This window comes from Delphinus delphis, chromosome 3, assembly GCF_949987515.2.
Source record: "Delphinus delphis chromosome 3, mDelDel1.2, whole genome shotgun sequence".
NCBI classification, from domain to species: domain Eukaryota; kingdom Metazoa; phylum Chordata; class Mammalia; order Artiodactyla; family Delphinidae; genus Delphinus; species Delphinus delphis.
Window position 1 is genome coordinate 140,640,484 of NC_082685.1, and position 21,924 is coordinate 140,662,407.

The following is a 21,924-nucleotide window of genomic DNA, read 5'->3' on the forward strand; positions in this document are numbered from 1 at the left end:
ATTGTAATGAACAGGCACAGAACCAGCAGTGAAGAGAGCTGGAATCTGACGCTGCCTCTGCCCCTGACTGTGTGACCTTGGATGTGTCACTTACCTGTCCTGGACATCACTTTCCCCACCTGTATTCATTCATTCATCTATTAATGCATATAACTTGCAATATCTATTGAAGCTTAATATGTGCTAGGCACAATCCTCGATGTTAAGGACCTAGCAGCAAGGAAAACACACCTAAGACCAAGGGGTCTACAGTGGACAGTCATCTCCAAGTTCTCCCTGTTCAATGATTCTAATTATCTACAGCAAGTGCATGTGTTGTAAGTAAAAGCACAACAAGTCCATAGCATTGGAAGACACATGGATCTTTTGGGACTCAGCTAGAAGCCTATATGGAATGAGACAACTGTTCCCAACTTGAAATCTCTGGACCCTAAAAGGGAGTCCATGAAATTACTAATAATAAACTTTCAAAACACTGATTCTACCACTTTAAAAGAGCCAAATGGAAATTTTGCTCAATGCATTTATATCACCTCAGTAAAAATTCAGGGTTTCTGCCTGACGGGCACACATCCTAATGTCCACGTGTGCATGCCTCTGCCTTAAAAATGGGGGAAAGTATTATTATTGTGCGATAAATATAATTTAACCTCGCAAAGTTCCCCAGCAAATTGAAACCAGTGGGGATTCTATTTTTTTTTTTTTTAATTTTAAAAGGCCCCTGAGTGGTGAAAACTTTGAGAACCCTCAACAGAGTGGGAAACCCTGGAATGAGAGTTTGAAGACATGGTTTGTTCAAATCCCACCTCTGCCATTTCTTTACAAGTCACCTTGCCTGTTGTTTCTATGAGCTTCATCTGTAAGACTAGACTGAAAGCTTACCTTTTATGGAGTTGAGAGGATTTAGTGAGGAATTTTATAGTTTCATGTTGTTTCACATTACATAATTAGAATAATAACAACAGAACTGATGGACGAGCCTGAGATTCACCAAGTTCAAATTCCAGCTACTCACCACTGGGGGTGGGTGATGCTGGACAAACGATGTCATCTCAGTGCACCTCAGTTTCCTCAACCGTAAAATGGGTTATCTTGAGGATTACATGAGATTACGCATATATAACCTGGCATATTACAGAAATTCCATAAACATTTATTCATTCTGTTCTTTGGAAGCCATTAAGTATTACACAAATTAAAAATGTTACCATTTTCACTGCTGTAGTCTTCATTTCCCTGAGATAAACACAAACCTCATTTCAAAACATGTCCTGTACATGATAGATGTTAAGGGCAAAGAAGAGTTAAAAGTGCTACAAAAATGTAAGACATACTATATTTTTATAATAATTATTATTATAGTATATTATTATTACACTTTACTGCTTCCATTACTTTGCTACATTACATTTTGCCTGAACCATGGAGAAAAAAATAAATATAACTTCTACGGAGCAATTCAACATTCAAACCAGTCAGCGAAGAAACACCCCTATACTCCATTCCCCGCCTCCAGTGAGTCAGTCTCCAGGGAGAGAGGTGATTTTTTTCAATCTCCAGTCACGTCTAATTGTGAAGTCAATTATCATGAAGTCTAATCAATTAGCATTAAGTCTAATTAGCATAAAGCATCGTTGTACCCTGCCTGCTTCCAAGTCCTTCTTTCCATACATATCCTGGCAGGGTTCAGAGAGGCCATGTAAGAGAGGGGGCTCAGCATTCTTCCATTATATCTGACAGATTCCTACCGTATCTGGATACAGCCCACTTGTCATTTGCAAAGATTCCCAAGAAGTGTCTTGTTGCATAGATTTATTCATCGATGTAGTTATAAGTGTCGCCGCACACATTTGAATCACCTTATTACTTGGCAACTGCATGACCTACATGTCGACCATGAAAATTGTCCACACAGCAGACTCAGGAACTGATGAAATTAGTCCCATTAGAGAGCTCTAGCCCTGCATAAAAAAAGAAAAAGAAAAGAGGGGGCAAGAAAGGGTGATAAGACGAGGTAATTTTACTCTAGGTAAGACCATTGAAAAGATCAAAAGGTAGGCAGTACTGGAAAAACTAGCTCTATATCTGTTATCTCCTCAACCCTACCCTCTGTTTTGCTCGTCTTTGTATGTGCTAATGGTTGAAAATTGCCTATTTTTGATTAATGAATACTTATGAAGTCCCCTTAAGTGTTAGCGAATTTTTAAAAATCAATAACATACCGCATCTCATGTGTTTTTTCTCCAGGTAGTCATTTGAATTCTCGACCCTGACCGCACATTCGAATGACCCAGCAAGCTTTAAAAAATACTGATGCGGGGCCCCATCCCAGATCAATAATTAGTGTCAGGTGGGAGCAGTCAGGCACCAGTGTTTTTTCACAAGTCCCTAAGTCATTCTATTGTGCAACCAGTGTTTTAAAAGCCGCTGTGGTGTCCCCATTTTCCGGTAATTCCAAAATATCCTGCCCTTTCCACAAGTCCTGAAGAACATAAAAGTGAGGGGAAAAAATTCTTTCCGATGGGTTTAGAGCAAGTTATTCCATCTCAGACTCTATCTTGCTGACAGGTGTGTTTCTGAGATAAAGAGACCATATCCTTCTGGAAGATATTGGAAAGGCCTTAGGGAGGGTACCTGGATTCTTCAAAATGACCCACTATACCTGTTAAAAAAAGCCAGGTTTGTAAATGCATTTTGCACTTTGCCCATGTGGAAATAACCCACACAGCTCATCCTCAGACTGGAACATCTACGTCTGTGCCTCCATTTCTGGTCGGTGCAATTCTTTTACTAATTTTGAGTTTCTGCCTCTATGGGAATCATCCACAGACCTTTTTTCCCCAAACTACACAGTCTCTTATCATCCCTTCCAGAGTCTCCCAAAATGAAAACCACCGGAGTCTTCTGTTTGCTTGGTTTTTTTTTTTTCAACACAGTACTGCTGCTAATCTCAGCCGTTTAGCATTCACAGGCCCCTTGCCTGAAGGTACAATTGATAAGTATATTCTTGGCCAAAACAGTAAGCCCAAGTTATGAAATGACTCTCCTCTGATTGGACTTTGGCACCCAGGAAGCCCAATCTGACAAAAGTTCTAAGCAAAAACAAACAATAATTGTTCCCCAGTCCTTTGCAAATAAATGTCTTCCAGGAACCCTCTGGCCATTCCACTCGGAGCTGCCTAGCTAGAGCAGATGTCTACCAGCCGGAGGTTCGCCTTTGCAATATGCATTTTAGAAATAAGTCTGCTGAGAGCGGGGCCCCCTCCCAGGTGAGTCGCTTTTCCCTTTGTCTCTGGAATTTCCCTGTAGGCTTCGATAGTTCAGAGTTTGCTTTAGTAGCAGAGCAGCAAAGCAGGTAAAACATTTTTACGCACATCGAGACATAGAGCCCCAGAATTTAAACTTTGAAAAAGGGTGAGAAAAAGCCTGAGGGTGTCTTTCAAAGTCTTCTGAGGATATCTGCTGCTGTTTCCAGGGATTTCTTTTAAACAAGGTATTCAAGTGTGAAGGCTGAGATGGTCTTCAAATACTGGACTTAGGAAACAAAGTTGGTTTTTACTAGAGTATAATAAACCTGGGTATATCAGTATCTAAGGTCTGAGAAGTTTAAATTTAAGGCAATAAATCTTTCCCTCACTCTGCCTCAGTGTCTAACACTCTTAACTATTGGCTACATCCTCCTTTTGCCCCACATCAGGCAAAGCTTAAGCATTTTGCTTCTCCTCCGTGACATCCCAAGTTGTATCCAGAGGCACACGTTTTGTCCTTAGGTTTAGGGTGGTATTTTCTTCCATTTGAGAAGAATCACCATGATGCAGACCTGTTGGCCAGGCTTCCAGGAAAGACACTTTCTCTTCTTATGCTCTGATCCTAATTGGGAACATGAAGCCCACACCAAGCCCACCCAGGAGATAAACCAAGCAGACAAGACGTGCTCACTGACTGTCTACACTGTACCCAGAGTGTCTGGAGAACACACAGTCCTGTGTCATCTGATACAGCATGATCTCATCCGGTGATGGTATTAAAATATTCTGGCCTTTGACAATATAGCTGGGGGAAATTATCTACCCAAACACTGTCCCTCTGCCTGCTGTGACTGTGACCTGTATCCAATTTCCCTTTGGTCATTTGAGTCTCGGTTTCACCAAATTCTATTTTGGATGCTAATGTCCATCTCAGGCACATTTTTGCCAGCCTCCCAACTGCAGTGGAGGCTGCCATTCCGCCTGGACCCCACCAGGCACGTGGTTTGCTCACAGGGTTGCATCTTCTAGGAGGGGGCACACAGAGGCACTCTACGGACCAGCCAGGGCTTGGGTGAAGTGCTCCGCCAGGGTTTCCTTCATCCCTTCACTTCCTCTTCCCACATTATTTAAGAAACATTGTTCTAGGGCTTCCCTGGTGGCACAGTGGTTGAGAGTCTGCCTGCCGATGCAGGGGACATGGGTTCGTGCTCCGTTCCGGGAAGATCCCACATGCCACAGAGCGGCTGGACCCGTGAGCCATGGCCACTGAGCCTGTGCGTCCAGAGCCTGTGCTCTGCAACTGGAGAGGCCACAACAGTGAGAGACCCGTGTACCGCAAAAAAAAAAAAAAAAAAGAAGCATTGTTCTATTCAGAAAATATTTGCATTTACTGGGCATCAGGTACAAAGGGGATCTGGGAAGGCAGTTACTGAAAGTGGCTTTAGCCCTCTTGTACTTACCCTGACCCTTTCTTAAGTTAAAAAAGTAATTTAAAAACCCGAATTCCTGGATTGTGACTCTTGCTCGTCAGAAAATGAGAGGCCATGAGGAAGGCTTCCGCCGCTTTGAAGTTTGGACCCCCTGGGTCCTGGCCACCCTCATCTGTTTCAGGGAGGACCAGAAAGCCCCCTTGGCTGCCCCCCAGCTCTGAGCAGCTGCACCTCTGGCTGGGATTTGGTTGCAATCACTCTCACTGCCATGCCCTCGGGAGTGTGGTAGGGTTGTCCTGCTCCAAACACTCTGTGCTCTGCCCTTTGATACGGGGTTGAGGTCAAACAGAGTGTTCAGACCAGCCATGAAGCAGGACATGCAGTTCAGCCAAAGAACTGAGGTTTGCAAATGATTTTAAGATACAGATTTGATCAGAATGAAGCATTCCTCTGGAACCAGCCTTCCCAAGCTCAGGTTGAGGCGCCAATACTTACTGACCAACTGTATAAATCTGGGCAACCTCTACGAACTGTTACTCAGCATCTCTGTACCTTGGTTCCTTCCTCTGTAAGATGGTGATTGTATTCATTTCCTAGTACCACAAACTGCGTGTCTTCAAAGAACGGAAATTTATCATCTCACAGTTCTGGAGGCTACAAGTCTGAAATCAAGGTGTCAGCAGGGCCACGCTCACTCTGAAATTCTGGTGGGGGATCCTTCCTAGTCTCTGGTGGTGGCCAGCAATCTTTCACATTCCTAGGCTTGCAGCTACATCATTCTGATCTCTGCCTCTGTTATCACATGGCCATCCTCACATCCTCTCCTGTCTGTGCATGTCTGTCTGGCTCCAGATTTCCCCTTTTCAGAAGGACACCAGTCATACTGGATTAGGGTCCATCGTAATGAGCTCATTTTAACTTGATGACCTCTGTAAAGACCCTCTTTCCAAATGAAGTCACATACTGAGGTACAGGGTATAGAACTTCAACATATCTTTTTGAGAGAACACAATTCAGCCCATAACAATGACAAGGAAAGTCCCTACCTAATAAGGTTCTACGTGAACATTAAATCTTTATACATGTTATACACTTACAACATCTGTGCTTGGCATGCTGTAAGAACTGAATAAATGTGAAGTATTCCTTAAAATAATAACCTTGCTATCCCTTTCACTTTGATATGCTTTCTGGTTTAGGACAGGAGGGGATGGAATTACAGCTAGCCTTCGGGGGAGAGCACATGGCCACAGACATTGTATCTTAAGCCATTGCTACAATAAGCTATTGCAACTGCTGAACAGTTGGGGATTTCCAACAATCACTTGTTTGCAAACACAAGCATGCCCATGAGACTAGGTCATGAGGGGACATCATCTCTTACGTTTCTCAAGGTAGAATAGAAATGTGAAAAAACAAAAGCAAAAACAAACCCTGTACAAGTAGAGTAACAGCTCATAATATAGGTTCCAGAGCCAGGCAGTTGGGTTTGAGTTTGAGGTCCACAATTTACTAGCTGTGTGACCCTAAGCAAATTCCTTAACTTCTCTAAACCTGTTCCTAGCACCTGCACAATAGGAATAAAAATGTGACTTGCTGTGAAATCCCTGAGATAATAAATGCAATGTGCTTAGCACAGTGACAGGCAAGCTGGCTGTGAGTATAGCTATCGTTAGTTTCTTCCTTTTCATTTGTAAATAACAAAATATTTACCTGGTTCAAGGGTCAAAAAATATAACAAGTATACATTGAGAAGTCTTAATTTCCCTACTCCTAGCTTTTCATGAGATTTGTGTTATATGTAAAGTACTTAGATCACTCCCCGTCTCCCACCTCACCCTTTCCCCACAGGGAATACCCTTTATTAATTTCCTGTATCTTTCCAGTATGTCTTTATGTGGATTAAAGCATGGAGCTAACTATAATCTTCCTCTTCCTCTTTCTTTCATAAAAGGTATCATATCATATATACTATCTTGTACTTTGCTTTTCTTCTTTTTACTTTGCAATATATCCTTGAGACCTTTCTGTATCAGTAGAAAAGGAACTTCCTCTTTCTCCTCACAAATGATTAATTTTCCATTGTCTGGATATACAGTTCAGATAACCGCTTTTATTAACGAACATTTGGGTTGTTTCCAGTTTTGTATTATAAGCCATGTTGCAATGAATATCCTTATTCACATATCATTTTGCAAATGGATAATTGTACCTGAGGATTAATTCCGAGAAGTGATATAACTGGATCAAAAGGTATCGGCTTCAAGCTTTTGCTGAAATTGCCCCACAGTCCCGTGGGTGGGTATTATTTTACACTTTCGCCAGCAGAGCGTAAGAGTGCTTGTTTCTCCAAAGCTTTGCCAATGGGAGCTCTAGGCCAACAGCTTGATATTTGACAACCTCATAGGTGAAAAATGGCATCTTTGAATAGTTTTAATTTGCCTCTCTCTTAATCAGGTTACACATCTTGTCATAAGTTTAAAGGCTATATGTATTTTGGGAGACAGTGAACTATTTATATTCTTTGCCCATTTTCCGATTGAGTCTCTTGTCTTTCACTTAGAGATTTCTATGATGACTTAGTATATTAGTCCTTTTTCTCTGGTATGAATTACAAACGTCTTTCCCAGTTTGTCATTCATTTTCCGGCTGCATATGTGGGTGTTTATAGTTGTCATATTTATTTTATTCTTCGTTTTCTAATAGTTAAGGAATTCTAGACTGGGAGTTAGAAATCCAGAGAGTAGCTGAGTAGGTCACCTCTGGAGAGAAACTGCCTGGGTTTGAATCCCAACTCTGCCACCAAGTAGCTGCTGTGTAATCTGAGAAAAATTACTCACCATTTTTGTGGTTTAGTTTCTCATCTTTCAAGAATGATAATACTAGTAGAAGATATCTCATAGTGCTGATGTAAAAAGTTAAATGAGATAATGAATATAAAAGTTTAGAAGAGATCCTGCCATAAACTAAGCACTCAGAAATGCTAGAAATTATCATTCAATTTATTTTAATCAAACTTAACAATCAGGAAAAATACCCAAACCCTCACTAAACTTGGGAATAACTATTAAATTGAAAATGTCCAGGGAATTCTCTGGCTGTCCAGAGAATGGTTAGGACTCCATGCTTTCACTGCAGAGAGCATGGGGTTTGATCCCTAGTTGGCAAACTAAGATCCCACAAGCCACACAGTGTGGCCAAAAAAAAAAAAAAAAAAAAAAAACAGAATTGAAAATATCCAAAACATCAGTTTTTTTTCTCCTTCTTTGGTTGTATCCATCTGTGTTTTTAATATCCATATTTAATATAAGTTAACAGGTATTTGTTTATGAATTATTATTGGCCAAGTATGGTCTTTTTTATTCACCCATTTAATACAGGAAATATTTATTGTTTGCAACGTGGGCTGGACATTGCTTCAGGAGCTGTAGTGTAGTACAGAGCATGTAATTACCAAGGGTCTCTGCCCTCAGTGAGCTTACAGACTAGAGGAGAATATCAACAAGTAAATGGCAACTGCAATTCAACCAAGTTCTCTGAGTGAGGCCTGTGATGCTAAGGGCAGCACGCTCCCCTGAGCCTAACCACTCACTTGTGCACTGGCTTCATCTGCTCCAGCCTCATCAAGGACTTTGCTCTTTTAATTCTGACCCCTCTTCTGCATTATCAGTATCTCCCTTTGTACCAAATCATTCCCATCAGCTTGCAGACATGTTGTAACATTTCCTTTAAATGTTTGCTCTGTCCTCAGACTTACTCAACACACCCACTCACTTCCAGCCTCATGGTGTGAAATATCGCTTATATTCTGACATCTCTCAAATTTATATCTATGATTCTGATCTCTTTCCTGAGCCCAGTGTCCAATTACTTAGTCAACATCTCTTCTTGAAAATGTAACAAGCATCCCAAACTTAACATGTCCAGAACATACCTATTGATTTCTCTACCCATCCTCATCCAACCTGCACTACTACTCAACAAGTTACTCACATAAAAACCAGGGAACAATACTTGACTCCTCTATTTGTGTCATTGCCACATGCAATGTAACTGCAGGTGCTGTTGGCCTTACCTCGAAAATATGTCCCAAATCTACCCACTTCTCCCTGTCTCCACTGTGACCATTTTAGCCCAAATCACTATCCTTTCTGCCCTGCATCCACTTTTGTCCACTCCCCAATAGTCAACTCTCCACCCAAAAACCAGGGAAAGCTTTTGAAAATGTAAATCTGTTACTGTTGCTCTCATATTCCTCTAAGGATTCCCATCAAGCTCCGAATCAAATCCAACTTCCTCACTACAGCCTACAAGGCATGAGCTGCTGCTGCCTGTTCCTCCAGATGCACCTCACTCTCCTTTGCGGTCACTCTGCTCTGTTTGCTGTGCCTCCAACATGCCACCTCAGGGCCTTTGCACTTACTTTCCCCTAGCTTACAACACTCTTCTCCCAGATCCTCGCATAGATTCTCTCTGATATCATTCAGATACTTAATCAAACAGCACCTCCCTGTTCTGGTCACTTTTACTGTGTAACAAATCATTACAAAACAGTAGCTTAAAATAAGACCAACTATTTCTTTGGTTCTTGAAGCAGGGCGTTGGCTGGGCTCAGTTGGGCGGTTGTCATGGGTCTCTCACATGGATGCAGGCAGATGGTGGCTGTGTCTGAGGTCATCATGACAACTTCTTCACTCACGTCTGTCACCTGGGCTGGGAAGACCCAAACAGCTGGGGGACTAGAGAAATTGAGTCTCCCTAGGAATCTCTCGTGTGTGTGTGTGTGTGTGTGTGTGTGTGTGTGTGTGTGCTCTCCACATGGTGGACTCAGGGTAGCTAGCTTCATACGTAGTGGTGAAAGGCTCCCAGAGCAAGTGTCTTTAGATAAACCAGCATGGGCTTCTCTAACCTAGACTTAAAAGGCATGCAGGCTCTCTTCCACTGCATTCTACTCCTCAAAAGCATTAACAAAGACCCTACCAGCCTCAAAAGGGGGACGCATAGACCCCATCTTTGATGAGCCTAATTTCAAAGAATTTGTGAACACGTTTGTAAAGCGCCACACCTGCTCTGAGAGGGTCCTCTCACCACGCTCTATAAGAAATGCCCAGCCCTGTGGGGCTTCAGCGCAGCCCTAAGGCACTTTTTGTCCCCTTACCCTGGTTTATTTTCCTTCACAGCTCACAGGTCTTAACTGATACTGCATGTTGTATTTCCTAGTATACTCTTTCATTGTATCTCACCCACTGGAGCGCAGGCTCCGTGATGGTCAGGATGTCGCCTTGTGGCCCCAGTTACCAGAACAATTCGTGACATAGAGCAGACCCTCCATAAATGTTACTGAATGTTGGCTCATTGGAAGCACATGAGAGAAGCTCTTGACTAAGACTTGGGAAACCAGAAAAGTCCTGAAATTTTAGAGTGTTGGCCACTGCTGTTATATTATCTCTTCACCTTGATGAATTGCAGGAACTAAACAAACTGGCAGATCCATGGGTTAAGGATGCAGTCTTAATTAGCTTCTATTTCTCCACTCAAAGGAGCCACATTGTCTTATTTATTGACAAAAAGCTTCCTTCCTACAGCAGGTGTTTTCCTGCCTGGGCCCACCACAAAGTGTCCTGGGGTGTGAACTGCTCCTGAGGTTTTCTTTTTCTAAAGTTGGAAACCTCTCTTCATGGCAGGGTGATGGGACCAGGTGTACATCAATGGCTCTTCATTCAATGCATTTCTGGCCCAGAGTTAGACCTCCTGCCATGTTGATGTACATCACTTTGATCTAGGAAATGACTTTCAAGCTGAGATTGAAACACTTGGAAATAGGCTTTACTTGATAAACACATTTCATCTACGAATCCAGAAAGTGCTTCACAAATACTTCTCCACTCAGCCTAATAGCTCAGCAGGGTGAAAGGCAGGTGGTAAGCATTGTACATACACAGTCTTTGAGCTACAAAAGATTGTCTGTCTAGTGAGTCAAAGGGGCTGGGGAGGGGGTACTGGGCTCAGAAGGAGCTATCCAAGATCACTCACCCTCTTTCTTAATATTTATGGAATGCATTCATTTCAATAACATATTCCCCTTGCATAATCTATTATTTCCTCTTAATAATTGCCTCAAGTCCTGCCTTTATTTTGCCTCTAAATATCCAGGTACCTGGTGCAGTGAAGGCAAAACATCCAGGTGTTCCCACAATTTTCAATTTATTTTTGCCTAATTTGACAACATTTAGGTGTAAGCTTCAAAAAATATACCCAGGCAAGAGCCAGATTGTCCAATTGGTGTGCTTTACCTGGAGCTGCTATATTTTAAAAATGTATTCTTAAATAAAAATGTAAATACATTCTTTAAAAATATATTCTGCTATATTTTAAATATATTCTTATTAACTTAATGTGTCTCCAAATGTCTACAAATCATCAGACTATTACATCCAGCAATTATTGGATAAGCCATGACCCTTTAGATTATTTCAAAGGGGATTTGAGTTGGTTGGTGGTGGGGGGGAAGGCAGCACAGGAGAGAGAGCAAAATTGCAGTAAACTAGGAGTGGAGAGACATAGATTCTAAATCCAGTTTTGCTACTAACTGTCCAACTTTGAATAATTAGCATAATTCTCTGTTTTTAGTTTCCCACCTATAAAGTATAATACCTACAAAATTTACCCTCAGTGGTAGAATAAAGGTTTAATGAGAAAATGAGCTTTGGAAATTATCTAGTAAAACTAGTAGAAAACATAGGTATTGCTTAATCAAAAAACTTTTATGAGTGTTATGGGCTGAATTGTGTCCCTCCAAAATTTAAATGTTGAACTTCCAAACCCCAGACTTCAGAATGTGACTGTATTGGGGGTCATTGGGGCAGGCCCTAATCCAATACAACTGGTGTCTGTGAAAGAAGAGTAACTTTGAACACAGACATGTACTGAGGAAAGACCAAATGAAGATGCAGGAAGAAGATTGTCATCTGCAAGTCAAGAAGAGAGGCCTCAGAAGGGACCAACCCCACAGACACCTTGACCTCAGACTTCTAGCCTTCAGAATTGTGAGAAAATAAATTTCTGTTGTTTAAGCCTGTGATGCCTTGCAAGTAAATGAAAGACTACACCGAGCCTGATATCTAGTGGGGTGCAAGTCCCACTCTGAGGGCAAGGGTGGGATCTGTGCAGACCTTCCCACAGGACCAGGTTGGATCATTCAGGAAATGAATCTAAATCACAATCTAGGAGGGCAATAAGAGATCAAAGGCGAAGTTCTGGTGCTCTATTCTAAGTCCAAGGTGTGAGTCAAATATGTAAAAAAAAAAAAAAAAAAAAAAAAAAAAGGAGTCCTGAAGTTAGAAGGAAGGGAATTAGTGTGCACATTGTTAATATGGGGCTATTATTAATGTGACGGATGTTAGAGAATCATATACAGGCAGTGTCAGTATCATTGGAGCAGGGTCCTGGTCACTGATGTGTAAGACAGATGAACAGCCTTTCTGATCGGCCCCCTTCACTGACTGGGCTCTCGGCTTGCCCACCAAAGGACTGTAACTCACTCTGCAGTATTTGCAGTGAGTTTTACCTTCCATACATGATCCCCCAGTCTGTACTGTACTCTCTGAACTAGTTATTCATTGAAGCTGGTCTCAATGGCAGGTGAGAAAGATTTAGGTGTCATACCACAGGTCTATTTAGGGTGTGGTTTCTAGAACAAATCTCTCTGGGGGAGATGCTGAAACAAAATACTAACATGATCTTCTAAGTAAGTGATATATACAAAAAGGATAGACAGGAACAGATAATCCAGCTGACGGCAGCAGGCCTAACTAATACTGGAAGAACTAGATCCACAGATTGCAAAGATCCATAGGGACACTAATAGGCAAAGCCTAGAGTAATTCCTAAAACCAGTGATAAAGCAGCTCAGTGACTCAGGTCAGTGGCAACCTCAAGCTTGGGTTATGTGATGAAATGGGCACCCCCATACTTGAATTCCACCCCTTCGGATTTCATGGATACCCACCAGATGGTGCCAAGAAGTTTTCCTCAACATTGTGTGAACACGAGAATCACCTGGCCTACTTTTTAAGAACATTGATGCCTGAAGCCCATCCTCAGAAAGCTTGATTTAATTCGTGTGGAATGGGGAATCTCAATCTTACAGTTCCTATTTTTATTCTCTGAGGATTATGATATGCAATCAGTAGTGAGACCTGCTGCTATAGGTCATAAAAGTGCATCTGCCATTGCCTCTTGATGAGGCCGGTCAGTTCCAGATGAGGATTTAGTCTGATGGAAAAGTTCTAGCAGCAAATTTCTCAGCCATGTGGTTTCAGATAGATACTAATACTCAAACCTCCATGAAATCAGTTTCTTCAAGGAGTTTTGGCAGCTTGTCTAATACGTTTTTAACCTGCACTTTTAGAAGATTGAAGCTCATCAAGGCTTCTGATTTTCTGAATGATGTAGGCAAGGGTCAGGCTTACAGAAATGGTATCTCCAGTCATTAGGGTTGCCTAATGACAAGCAAGTCTTGCAAAAATATGATATGAGTGGTCCACCAGGAGACGATAACCTAGAGAAATACAGACCTAGGTCTGTCCTAGACCACACGATCAAGAACTTTCTTCCTCTTCATGCACTTAGTTTTTCATTTATTCATTCGTAAAGCATTTACTGAGCACCTACTATGTTCCAGACACTTGATATGTAAGCTGAGCAAGATTGAAAATTTCCTTAACTCACTGATATTTTTACCTAGAACATAAGATCTGTTAGTTTGGGGATCACGGTTTCTGTCTTATTTTGTTTTGTTGTTTTGCATACCATTGTATCCTCAAAGCCTAGAAAATAATAGACAGTAAATATCTGATGAGTGAATAAATGAGTGAATAAATAAATTAAATTAAACATGTCATTGCAAAGACACTTATGTTATAGGGAAGAACAAGACGTTATAAGAATATGTACGTAGAAAGGTAAATTACATGAGGGGTTAGGGAAGGTTTTCTGTAAAAAAAAAATATGTTGAAGATGAGATCAGTGTGGTGAATAGGAAACAGTAGGTTTAAAGGCCTGAGGCTGTGAGAAAATGTAGCTTATCTTGGGCATTTCAAGTTCGGCATGGCTGGGGGAAAAGTGAAGGTGAAGAATTAGGAAGAAGACGGGCCATGTAGAGAGCTCTGGACCATGTGTGTTAGTTTCCTGTAGCAGCTGTAACAAATGACCACATGTTAGTGGCTTAAACAACACAGATTTATTATCTTACAGTTGTATAGGTCAGGCATCTGAAATGGGTCTCACTGGCCTAAAATCAAGGCTCCGGCAGGGCTACGGTCCTTTCTGGAGGCTCTAGGGGAGAATCTATTCCCCTGCCTCTTCCAGCTTCTAGAGGCTGCCTGCATTCCTTGGTGAAACTCCTTCTGTCTTCAGAGCCAGCAAGAGTGGATGGAGTCCATTTTCATGCTTTGAATTTCTCCTGCCACTTCTGTCTGCACATCTCTCTGAACCACTCTTCTCCTTTTAAGAGCTCGCATAATTGGAATGGGCTCATCCAGGTAAAATACAGAATAATTTCCTCTTAATCACACGCTCAGAGTCCCTTTTTCCATGTAAAGTAACATATTCGCAGATTCTAGGGATTAAGACACAGATGTTTTGGGGGGTCATTACTCTGCCTACCATATCATGTTAGAAAGTTTGGACTTTATCCTCAGAACAGAGAGAAGCTACTGAAGAGTTTCAGTGGGGGAATGAATGATAAGCTTTGCATTTTTAAAAGATCGCTCTGGGGGCTTCCCTGGTGACGCAGTGGTTGAGAGTCTGCCTGCTAATGCAGGGGACACGGGTTCGAGTCCTGGTCTGGGAGGATCCCACATGCCGCGGAGCAACTGGGCCCGTGGGCCACAACTACTGAGCCTGCGTGTCTGGAGCCTGTGCTCTGCAACGAGAGAAGCCGCGACGGTGAGAGGCTCGCGCACCGCAATGAAGAGTGGACCCCGCTTGCCACAACTAGAGAAAGCCCTTGCACAGAAACGAAGACCCAACACAGCCAAAAAAAATAAATTAAATAAATTAAAAGAATGTTCAACATTTAAAAAAAAAAAAAGATCGCTCTGGGCGATTTAGGGAAACAGGATTAGAAAAAAATGACTGTCATCTAGGAGAGATGAAATGTTAGTGTAGACCAGAGAAGTGTCTGGAAGAGATGAAGGGTGGAAGGATTTGAGAGTCATTTATGACTGTAAAGAACAGGTTTTAGTGGTTGATTCGATATGGGGGATGAGCTTCGATAAGACAAGTACCACCCTAGTCTGGTTAGGGTGACTGCATAAATGGAGACACTGTTTACCAAGACAATAAATACAGGAGGAGAAGCCTTGAGAGAAGAGGAAAAAGAATGGATTTGTCTGGGGATACATTAAATTCATGAGCCATGAAGACATTTAAGTGCAGATGTCCAACTGGGAGTTATATCCAAGGGTTTAAAATTCAGAAGAGCTGTCTGGCCTGCAGACTTAGCTCTGGGTGTCATTAACATATACATGGAAACCAAAGCCCTGGGAAAAGTGTAGAAAGAAAAAGAAAAGAGATCCAAGGACAGGAGCTTGAGGAAAAACAGCATTTCTGAGACTGTCAAAGGAGAAGGAGCCTGAACAGGAGAGTAGGAGAACAGGATGCAGGGGAAAGAAGCAATAAAAGGGGTCTAATGTCATTCAGTCCAAGGGAAGAGATTATTTTAAAGAGCAAGAGTGGTCAACCGTATTGACAGCTGTGAAGCAGTTGGTAAGATAAGAACTGAGGGAAACCACGGAGCCGGCCACTTGAAGTCATTGCTGACTATGGCAAGAGCGATGACCTTGGGTCAGGAGGGTTGAGCTGTAATTGGAAGGTAAGGAACAAGAAACCAGGGTGCAAACTACTTTTTCCAGAAAGTTGGCCTAAAAAAGATGAGAGAGTTTTGGAGGTAGCTAAAAGGAGGAGATGAGACTTGTTTTTATTTTGGAAGAGAGAGAAACAGAAATATGTTTATAGCAATTCCTTTGAGTGTCATTGTGAAGGGTGGGAGGGAGGTGGGGTAGCTTGAAGGAAATGTAAAGTTCAGGAAGAGTATTCTATTTGTTCATTCCTTTGTTTGTTTATGTTTAATGTCAAAGACTTGAACACATTGTATTACAAATGGAAAGGAGCTGATTGTAAGGGAGAGGTTTAAATGGAGGAGAATCTCGGTTCTCAAGAGCTCAAAGAGATGCTGGGATCTAGAGCTGTAGGGGAGGGATGGGCCTTACCATCTCTCTGAAATAAGAGGCTGCACCAGAAAAAGGATAGGTGCCCGTTCGGGGAAAGTGGGGCAGGAAGTTGATAAGATTCTTGTTTCATGGCTTCTGTTTTTGGATTTCTTTCTGTCACTGAATAAGATAGTAATCCAAGAGGGTGCTGCAACTACAAGAGATCCAAATGGTGAACCAAGAGAGATAGAAGAGTTCAAAGCCAGAAAAGCACAGCTGGGGGTGGGAGGGAAGGTTAGAAGTGCCAAAAAGTATACCTTGAAATTCAGAAAGATGAGGAATAAGTCCAGATACGGACTGTGAAACGGGAAGTTCGCACATACAGAATCTAGGGACAGGAGAGCTTGATTTATGAGGCGCTTACCACAGGAACGGCTGGGTGCGCTGGCTTAAATTTGCAAGAAAACCCAGCAACTTGAGGATTTGCCAGACTCTCTGGGGGGTACAAAGTGAAACAAGGCTTCTAGCTTCAATGAGTCTGTACACTAGTTGGAAATATAAGATTAATCAGAGAAGAACACACAGCCGGATGACTTGCTAGTTTTCTTCATCACCATCATCATTATTGTTGTTGTTGTTAGGGCGAAGGTTAAATTACAATGCAGTACAAGAATTAAACAAAAAGTTGAGTTGAAAATACAAAATAGCACGTGATCAAGTGTCAAAATGCGAGATGGAAGAAAAGGATAAATACTGTGGTTCAGAAGGGGGAAAGGAGTAAATAAAATTGAACGGGTTTGTGAAGACTTTTTAGAAAGAAGCACACATGATGGTCATTATAAGCTGGTGTGTTTTATTGTCTTAGTTATGACTCGGAGCTCATGGAAAGCAGTGACACGTCATTGCCCATAGACTGCAAGATGAGCTCCTGGAGCAGTTGGTCCAACTGTGACCCTTGCCTCAAACAAATGGTAAGCATTCGTTGCCATTCCCCACTGATGTCCCCAAGTGGAAACTGTACTGCCAGCATCTCCAGGAAAATGACTATGAGGCAGGGAGGGCCCCAGCTGAGTTCCAAACCCGGAAGGAAAGAGAAATACCTAAATGGATGAGACTAACCTTGCTGGGAAACCTGAGTGTCGCACAGTGACTAAATGAGTATTGGGAGGAACCATATTCTATAGAAGAGCCCGCCAACCCCACCATGTGAGTTGTTCCTTCAAGTGACATCAGGCTTCTATCTTAAAACCTTTGACTCAGCTGGGTTTGGAGGGCTGCAGTGGTGTGGATGCAGTTTTAGATCAGAATCCCTTCTTGGCCTTAGAAACGCTAACATTTCCAGCTGTTCCTGGGCAGTTTCGCTCAAGGAGCATTGAGAACTTTGGACAATTTAACGGGCAAAAGTGCGTGGACGCTGTAGGAGATAGACGTCAGTGCGTGCCCACGGAGACCTGCAATGACCCTGAGGCTGACTGTGAAAATGACTTTCGATGCCATACAGGTAATTCTCCCGTTGCCTAGTGTGGGTTTCGATGTCCCCTCATGAGCGAAAAGAAGAGAAATGTGCTTCCAGACGCTCATGCTTCCAAGCATGAAAAGGGGCTGAGAAAAGGGCCATCTATATAGTCTATACAAAAAATTCAAATACAGGTGTGGTCCCTCCCCTCTATCATTAAAGTATGTTTGATAACTTAAGAAAAAGAGAGAGAATTTGGCCTGAGAGACACGGTGTCTTTCTGTCTTTCCTGATTTTGATTGCAGGCACATGCATAAAGAGGCGACTTCTGTGTAATGGTGACAATGACTGCGGAGACTTTTCAGATGAGGATGACTGTGAAAGTGACCCTCGTCCTCCCTGCCGCAACAAAGTGGTGGAAGAGTCGGAGCTGGCACGGACAGCAGGCTACGGGTCTGTACCCCACGTGGTAGAAGGTTTGAGCTGGTACAAAGAGTAGCCTTGAGTCTGTATTCTGTTTGAATTACATTTGAGCATGAAAGAAGGTAAATGCTGAATCAGTATCTCAAGACCATTTGGACAAACTGCCTGGCCTCGGTAGGCATCTGTAGAATAGACTAGACCATCAGGATGATAGGTGATTACTTCCGAGTCCAGTAAGAGATGAGAAACCTTGTTTATCAACCTCTGGAAGACCATAGCAATATTGAAATGACATGTTAACATTTGAAATTGAACTGCCAGTAGTAGGTCTGACAATTCGATTCAAATATTTGTATAGCCAGGAAGCCTGTCTTCTGCTGGAATTTCTCTTGGATATATACCTGGGTAGAAATTCTCTCTCAGGAGATGCCAGCGTTCTGGAGATTACCCAAGAGGAAAAGGACAGAGGAAACAGTTCTGATGCCAGATGGGGCTGGTGTTGGGACTCTGGTTCTCATCAAAGAACCGAAATTTCACTTGTTTCCCACACAACCTATAGGCATTCCAGCAGCAGGGTCAGCTCGGATGAGACGTCTTAGACAGTTTAGAACTTAGAGTTACACAGAATAGAGACCATTTGCAGAGATCTGTGCTCTCAGAGTTGGAAAATAACATAGGCCTGAGGTTCTATACTGTTCTATTTCATTTAGTTAGAGAACATCCCAGGGATGTCCACAGCAAAGTTTCCATTAGCTGTTCTGATCTGTTTTCAGTAAAGGTACTTTGGGTGGATTTGTTGGCAAATTGTCCCCAACAGAGACACAGGTGTTCCCCCGTCCAGTGGTATATTGACAGCGATGGCACATGGCTGTGTTTCATGGTCTGTAATGCAATGTGTCTCTTCATCCTCATAACCCCAGTGCCTTGTTCATAATAGACACTCAATTAATACTGGTGGGTTGATAAATAGGTGAATTAATTAATTAAAATAAATGCTTCTAAAATACTGTCAATTGCAACAGGTAAGATTGAAACTGGGTCTCTGGAAAGAAATTCAGGCTCAGGACTGGAGTCCTGGGAATGGAAATAAGGAGAGGAAAGAAGATGGGGGTGATGGTAAGATCAAGGCCTGATAGAGGGACTAGGGCAGTGGTTCTCAACCAGAGAGGATTTTCCTCTTGGGGGACATTTGGTCATGTCTGGAAGTTGTCAGTGGCCACGACTGTGGGATATGGAAGTGGGGAGCTTTCCGGGGTGGAGGGGTGAGGGAAAACTACTGACATCCAGTGGGTAGAGACCCTGGATGATGCTACAATGCACAGGACAGCAACATGTCAGGAATGCTGAGGTTGAGAAGAACCCTACACTGAGGAACTGGGCAGTTCCTAAGACAGGACCTGTGTATCAGGTTTGGCTGAAAAAAGAGATGTCTCCTCTCTCTAAGGCAGATGAAACATCCACTTGTTTAATCACCATAGGAAAAAAATTTCAGGATACCAAGAGTCAGACCCCAGATAAAACATTTCACGTATCCTTTATCCCTTCATAAAATCTTATCCTAGCAGAGTCCAAATATAACCCACAGTGCCTTTTCCCAGAGCCTAAAAGTAGGAATCTCGAATCACATGGGATGGTCTTGAGCCCTACACTCAGCAGGGCCTCTTCATAGTTGGCAGAAATGGAATGGGGGTTGTCCAAAACCTTATAGCCACAGCATGCTCCAATGAGTCCTGACTCTTCTTGCTGCTTTCCTCAGGGAGAGACTGTGAGTCCATGGTGAAAGCCCATTACTACTTTACTTGCTTTATTTGGGATCCAAGAAACGGTTTTCTCTCTAATCTAAACAAACAGGCTTGAAGCAGGGCATTACCTGTGTTACGTATGTCTCCTTCTATGCAAATTTACATCTGATTTTATAGGAAAAGGATACAGAAACCGTAGCCCTCTTGGCTGAAAAACAAACATTTGTAATCTATAGGTTTCCTTCGTTCGGGGAAGAGAAAATTTGTTCTATCGCCTTTGCCAGGGAGTTTCATAATGAGGCACACCCGAGAGTGGCCAGGACCCCTTAAATGCCTGCCTTAGCACGGTCAGGGCTGGTGATGACGGACGTCACAGGGCTGAGCCTTCAGGACTAAGTGAGAAAGTGGGGACCCAGCTGCGTGGAAAGGTTGACTGAGAGGTGGAAAATGAGGTAGGCTCTGATAGAATCAGCCCACCAACGGTTTTGATTAAGTTCCCCATTACCATGAGCAGTCACCTATAGCTAACTTAGTCTTTATAACCTATTGTTCTCTGACAACTTTCATGTGCATAATACTTTGAATTTTTCAAGATCTTTTTGCACATTCCCTCTGTTGGCTTTTCATAAAAAACCTGTGGAGCTGGTTAGGGGTGGTATTACAGTCACCTTATAGATCAGAACTGAGTGAAATAAATAAGGCTATTTGACACATTTGTTGCTAGCAGAACTAAAATCCAAGTTTCCCTGACTGATAGAAACTACGTTTTTTTTTACCCTGCCACCTAACCTTCTCTTTCTCCCCATATACCCATCAGCACTGACGTCACTCTCCCTACATCACTACAAAGACCACAGGTCAATTCCCTGACTTCAAAGCAAAACTAACCTTAGAAGATGAAACTCCTTAAGTAGCTATTTATTACCCAAATATTTGAATTAAGAGCATAGAAGAGTAGCATAAATCAGTAACTAAGATTTAGGCTTTGTGACCACCTGGAGGGGTGGGATAGGGAGGGTGGGAGGGAGGGAGACGCAAGAGGGAAGAGATGTGGGAACATATGTATATGTATAACTGATTGACTCTGTTAAAAAGCAGAAACTAACACGCCATTGTAAAGCAATTATACTCCAATAAAGATGTAAAAAAAAAAAGAGATTTAGGAAGAGGTTTCAAAATAACATGTTTTGTTATAGTTATGATATTGTTCAATACCATTGATATTACATATTTATTTACTATACATCTTCATTATGCTTATATGGGGCTATAGGACTACACCAAAATTGAACTAATAATCACAGCAACATGCTTCTAAACTGTCCAGTCTGGAAAACCTCAACAAGTTTTATCAGAAGTAATATACGGTCAGATTCTTTTACACATGAAAGTCACAAGTACTCATAGTAATACATTTATACTTGTTTTCATTTGAAGGACTCTCATTTAAGTTCTCATGCCAGGAGAATCCACCTGTATCACACGTATTTCAGCCTCTTGTCTTGTAGGAATCTGAGATTCTCCACAGGTGTTCTGGGAAATCCCCAACCCATCTTGCATTCATTGAAAAAAATATAAATCCAAACCAGCTGTAAATGATGTGCTATACACAAGGAATGACTTTTGTGTGTGATCTAAGCATAACACCACTTCTGTGGAGGGAGCCTGCTCTTCAGTTCACTTGGTAAATTGGAACTGCCTACGGTTCTAGGTGCAGGTGTGAAAACAGGCATCTCTAAGTGCTGCCAAGGAACACATGCTTTTTATTTCCCAGGTGATGACATTCCATCCATGAGAAGTTTTCATGTTTCTTGGCAGAAAAAAATATTGGCTCATTCTAGACTAGACTGGCTGTCTCTGTAGTAGTGGAACCAAATCAGAAGTTTTGAAACATTTCTTGCTTCACCGTAACTTTCCAGATGGATCTAGCCTAGTGGGCAATTTGCTGTTCTGTGAAACAAAAACCTTCAAGCTGGGGTATGTATAGCATGGGGTACAAAGTGACTTTCCAAGGGGGCGATAGGTGAGTTTTATGATAATAGTTTCCTCAAGTAAGTCAAGCCTTGTAAGTCAAGTGGTCTCCGATTCTTTTTACCAACAGCATTGAGTGATGTCCTAATCAATTGTCAGGTAATGGACTATAAAAATAACTTTTAATGATAGACTAGTATGTGTTCTTTTTTTTGGGGGGGGGCATAAAACTCAGAAGATCAAAGAATTGAGTGACATTGCTGTGACAAAATTCTTTCTATTCTTATCTACTTATTTATGTGAGTTAAATTTCTCAGCATTTACCTCTATAAAAATGGAAAGTAGAAATAAAATTGGTACTCAGCCCTATCTTTTTCTAGCAATAAGGAATATTCACCCATGGGTACAGTAGCTAATCAATTAATTAAAAAGGAAGCTCCA

The 21,924-nt window shown here is 42.1% G+C and overlaps 1 protein-coding gene across 1 annotated transcript in view; it reads left to right on the plus strand.

Moving 5' to 3' along the window:
* The first annotated feature begins 3,128 nt into the window (after positions 1-3,128).
* C9 (complement C9) overlaps positions 3,129-21,924 on the plus strand; it is a 49,431-nt gene continuing 30,635 nt past the window's right edge. Inside the window, 4 exon segments of the mRNA XM_060009557.2 lie at positions 3,129-3,269; positions 16,757-16,862; positions 17,248-17,392; positions 17,653-17,800. Of these exon segments, the coding sequence (XP_059865540.2) occupies positions 3,193-3,269; positions 16,757-16,862; positions 17,248-17,392; positions 17,653-17,800 (476 nt within the window). The 5' untranslated portion in view covers positions 3,129-3,192.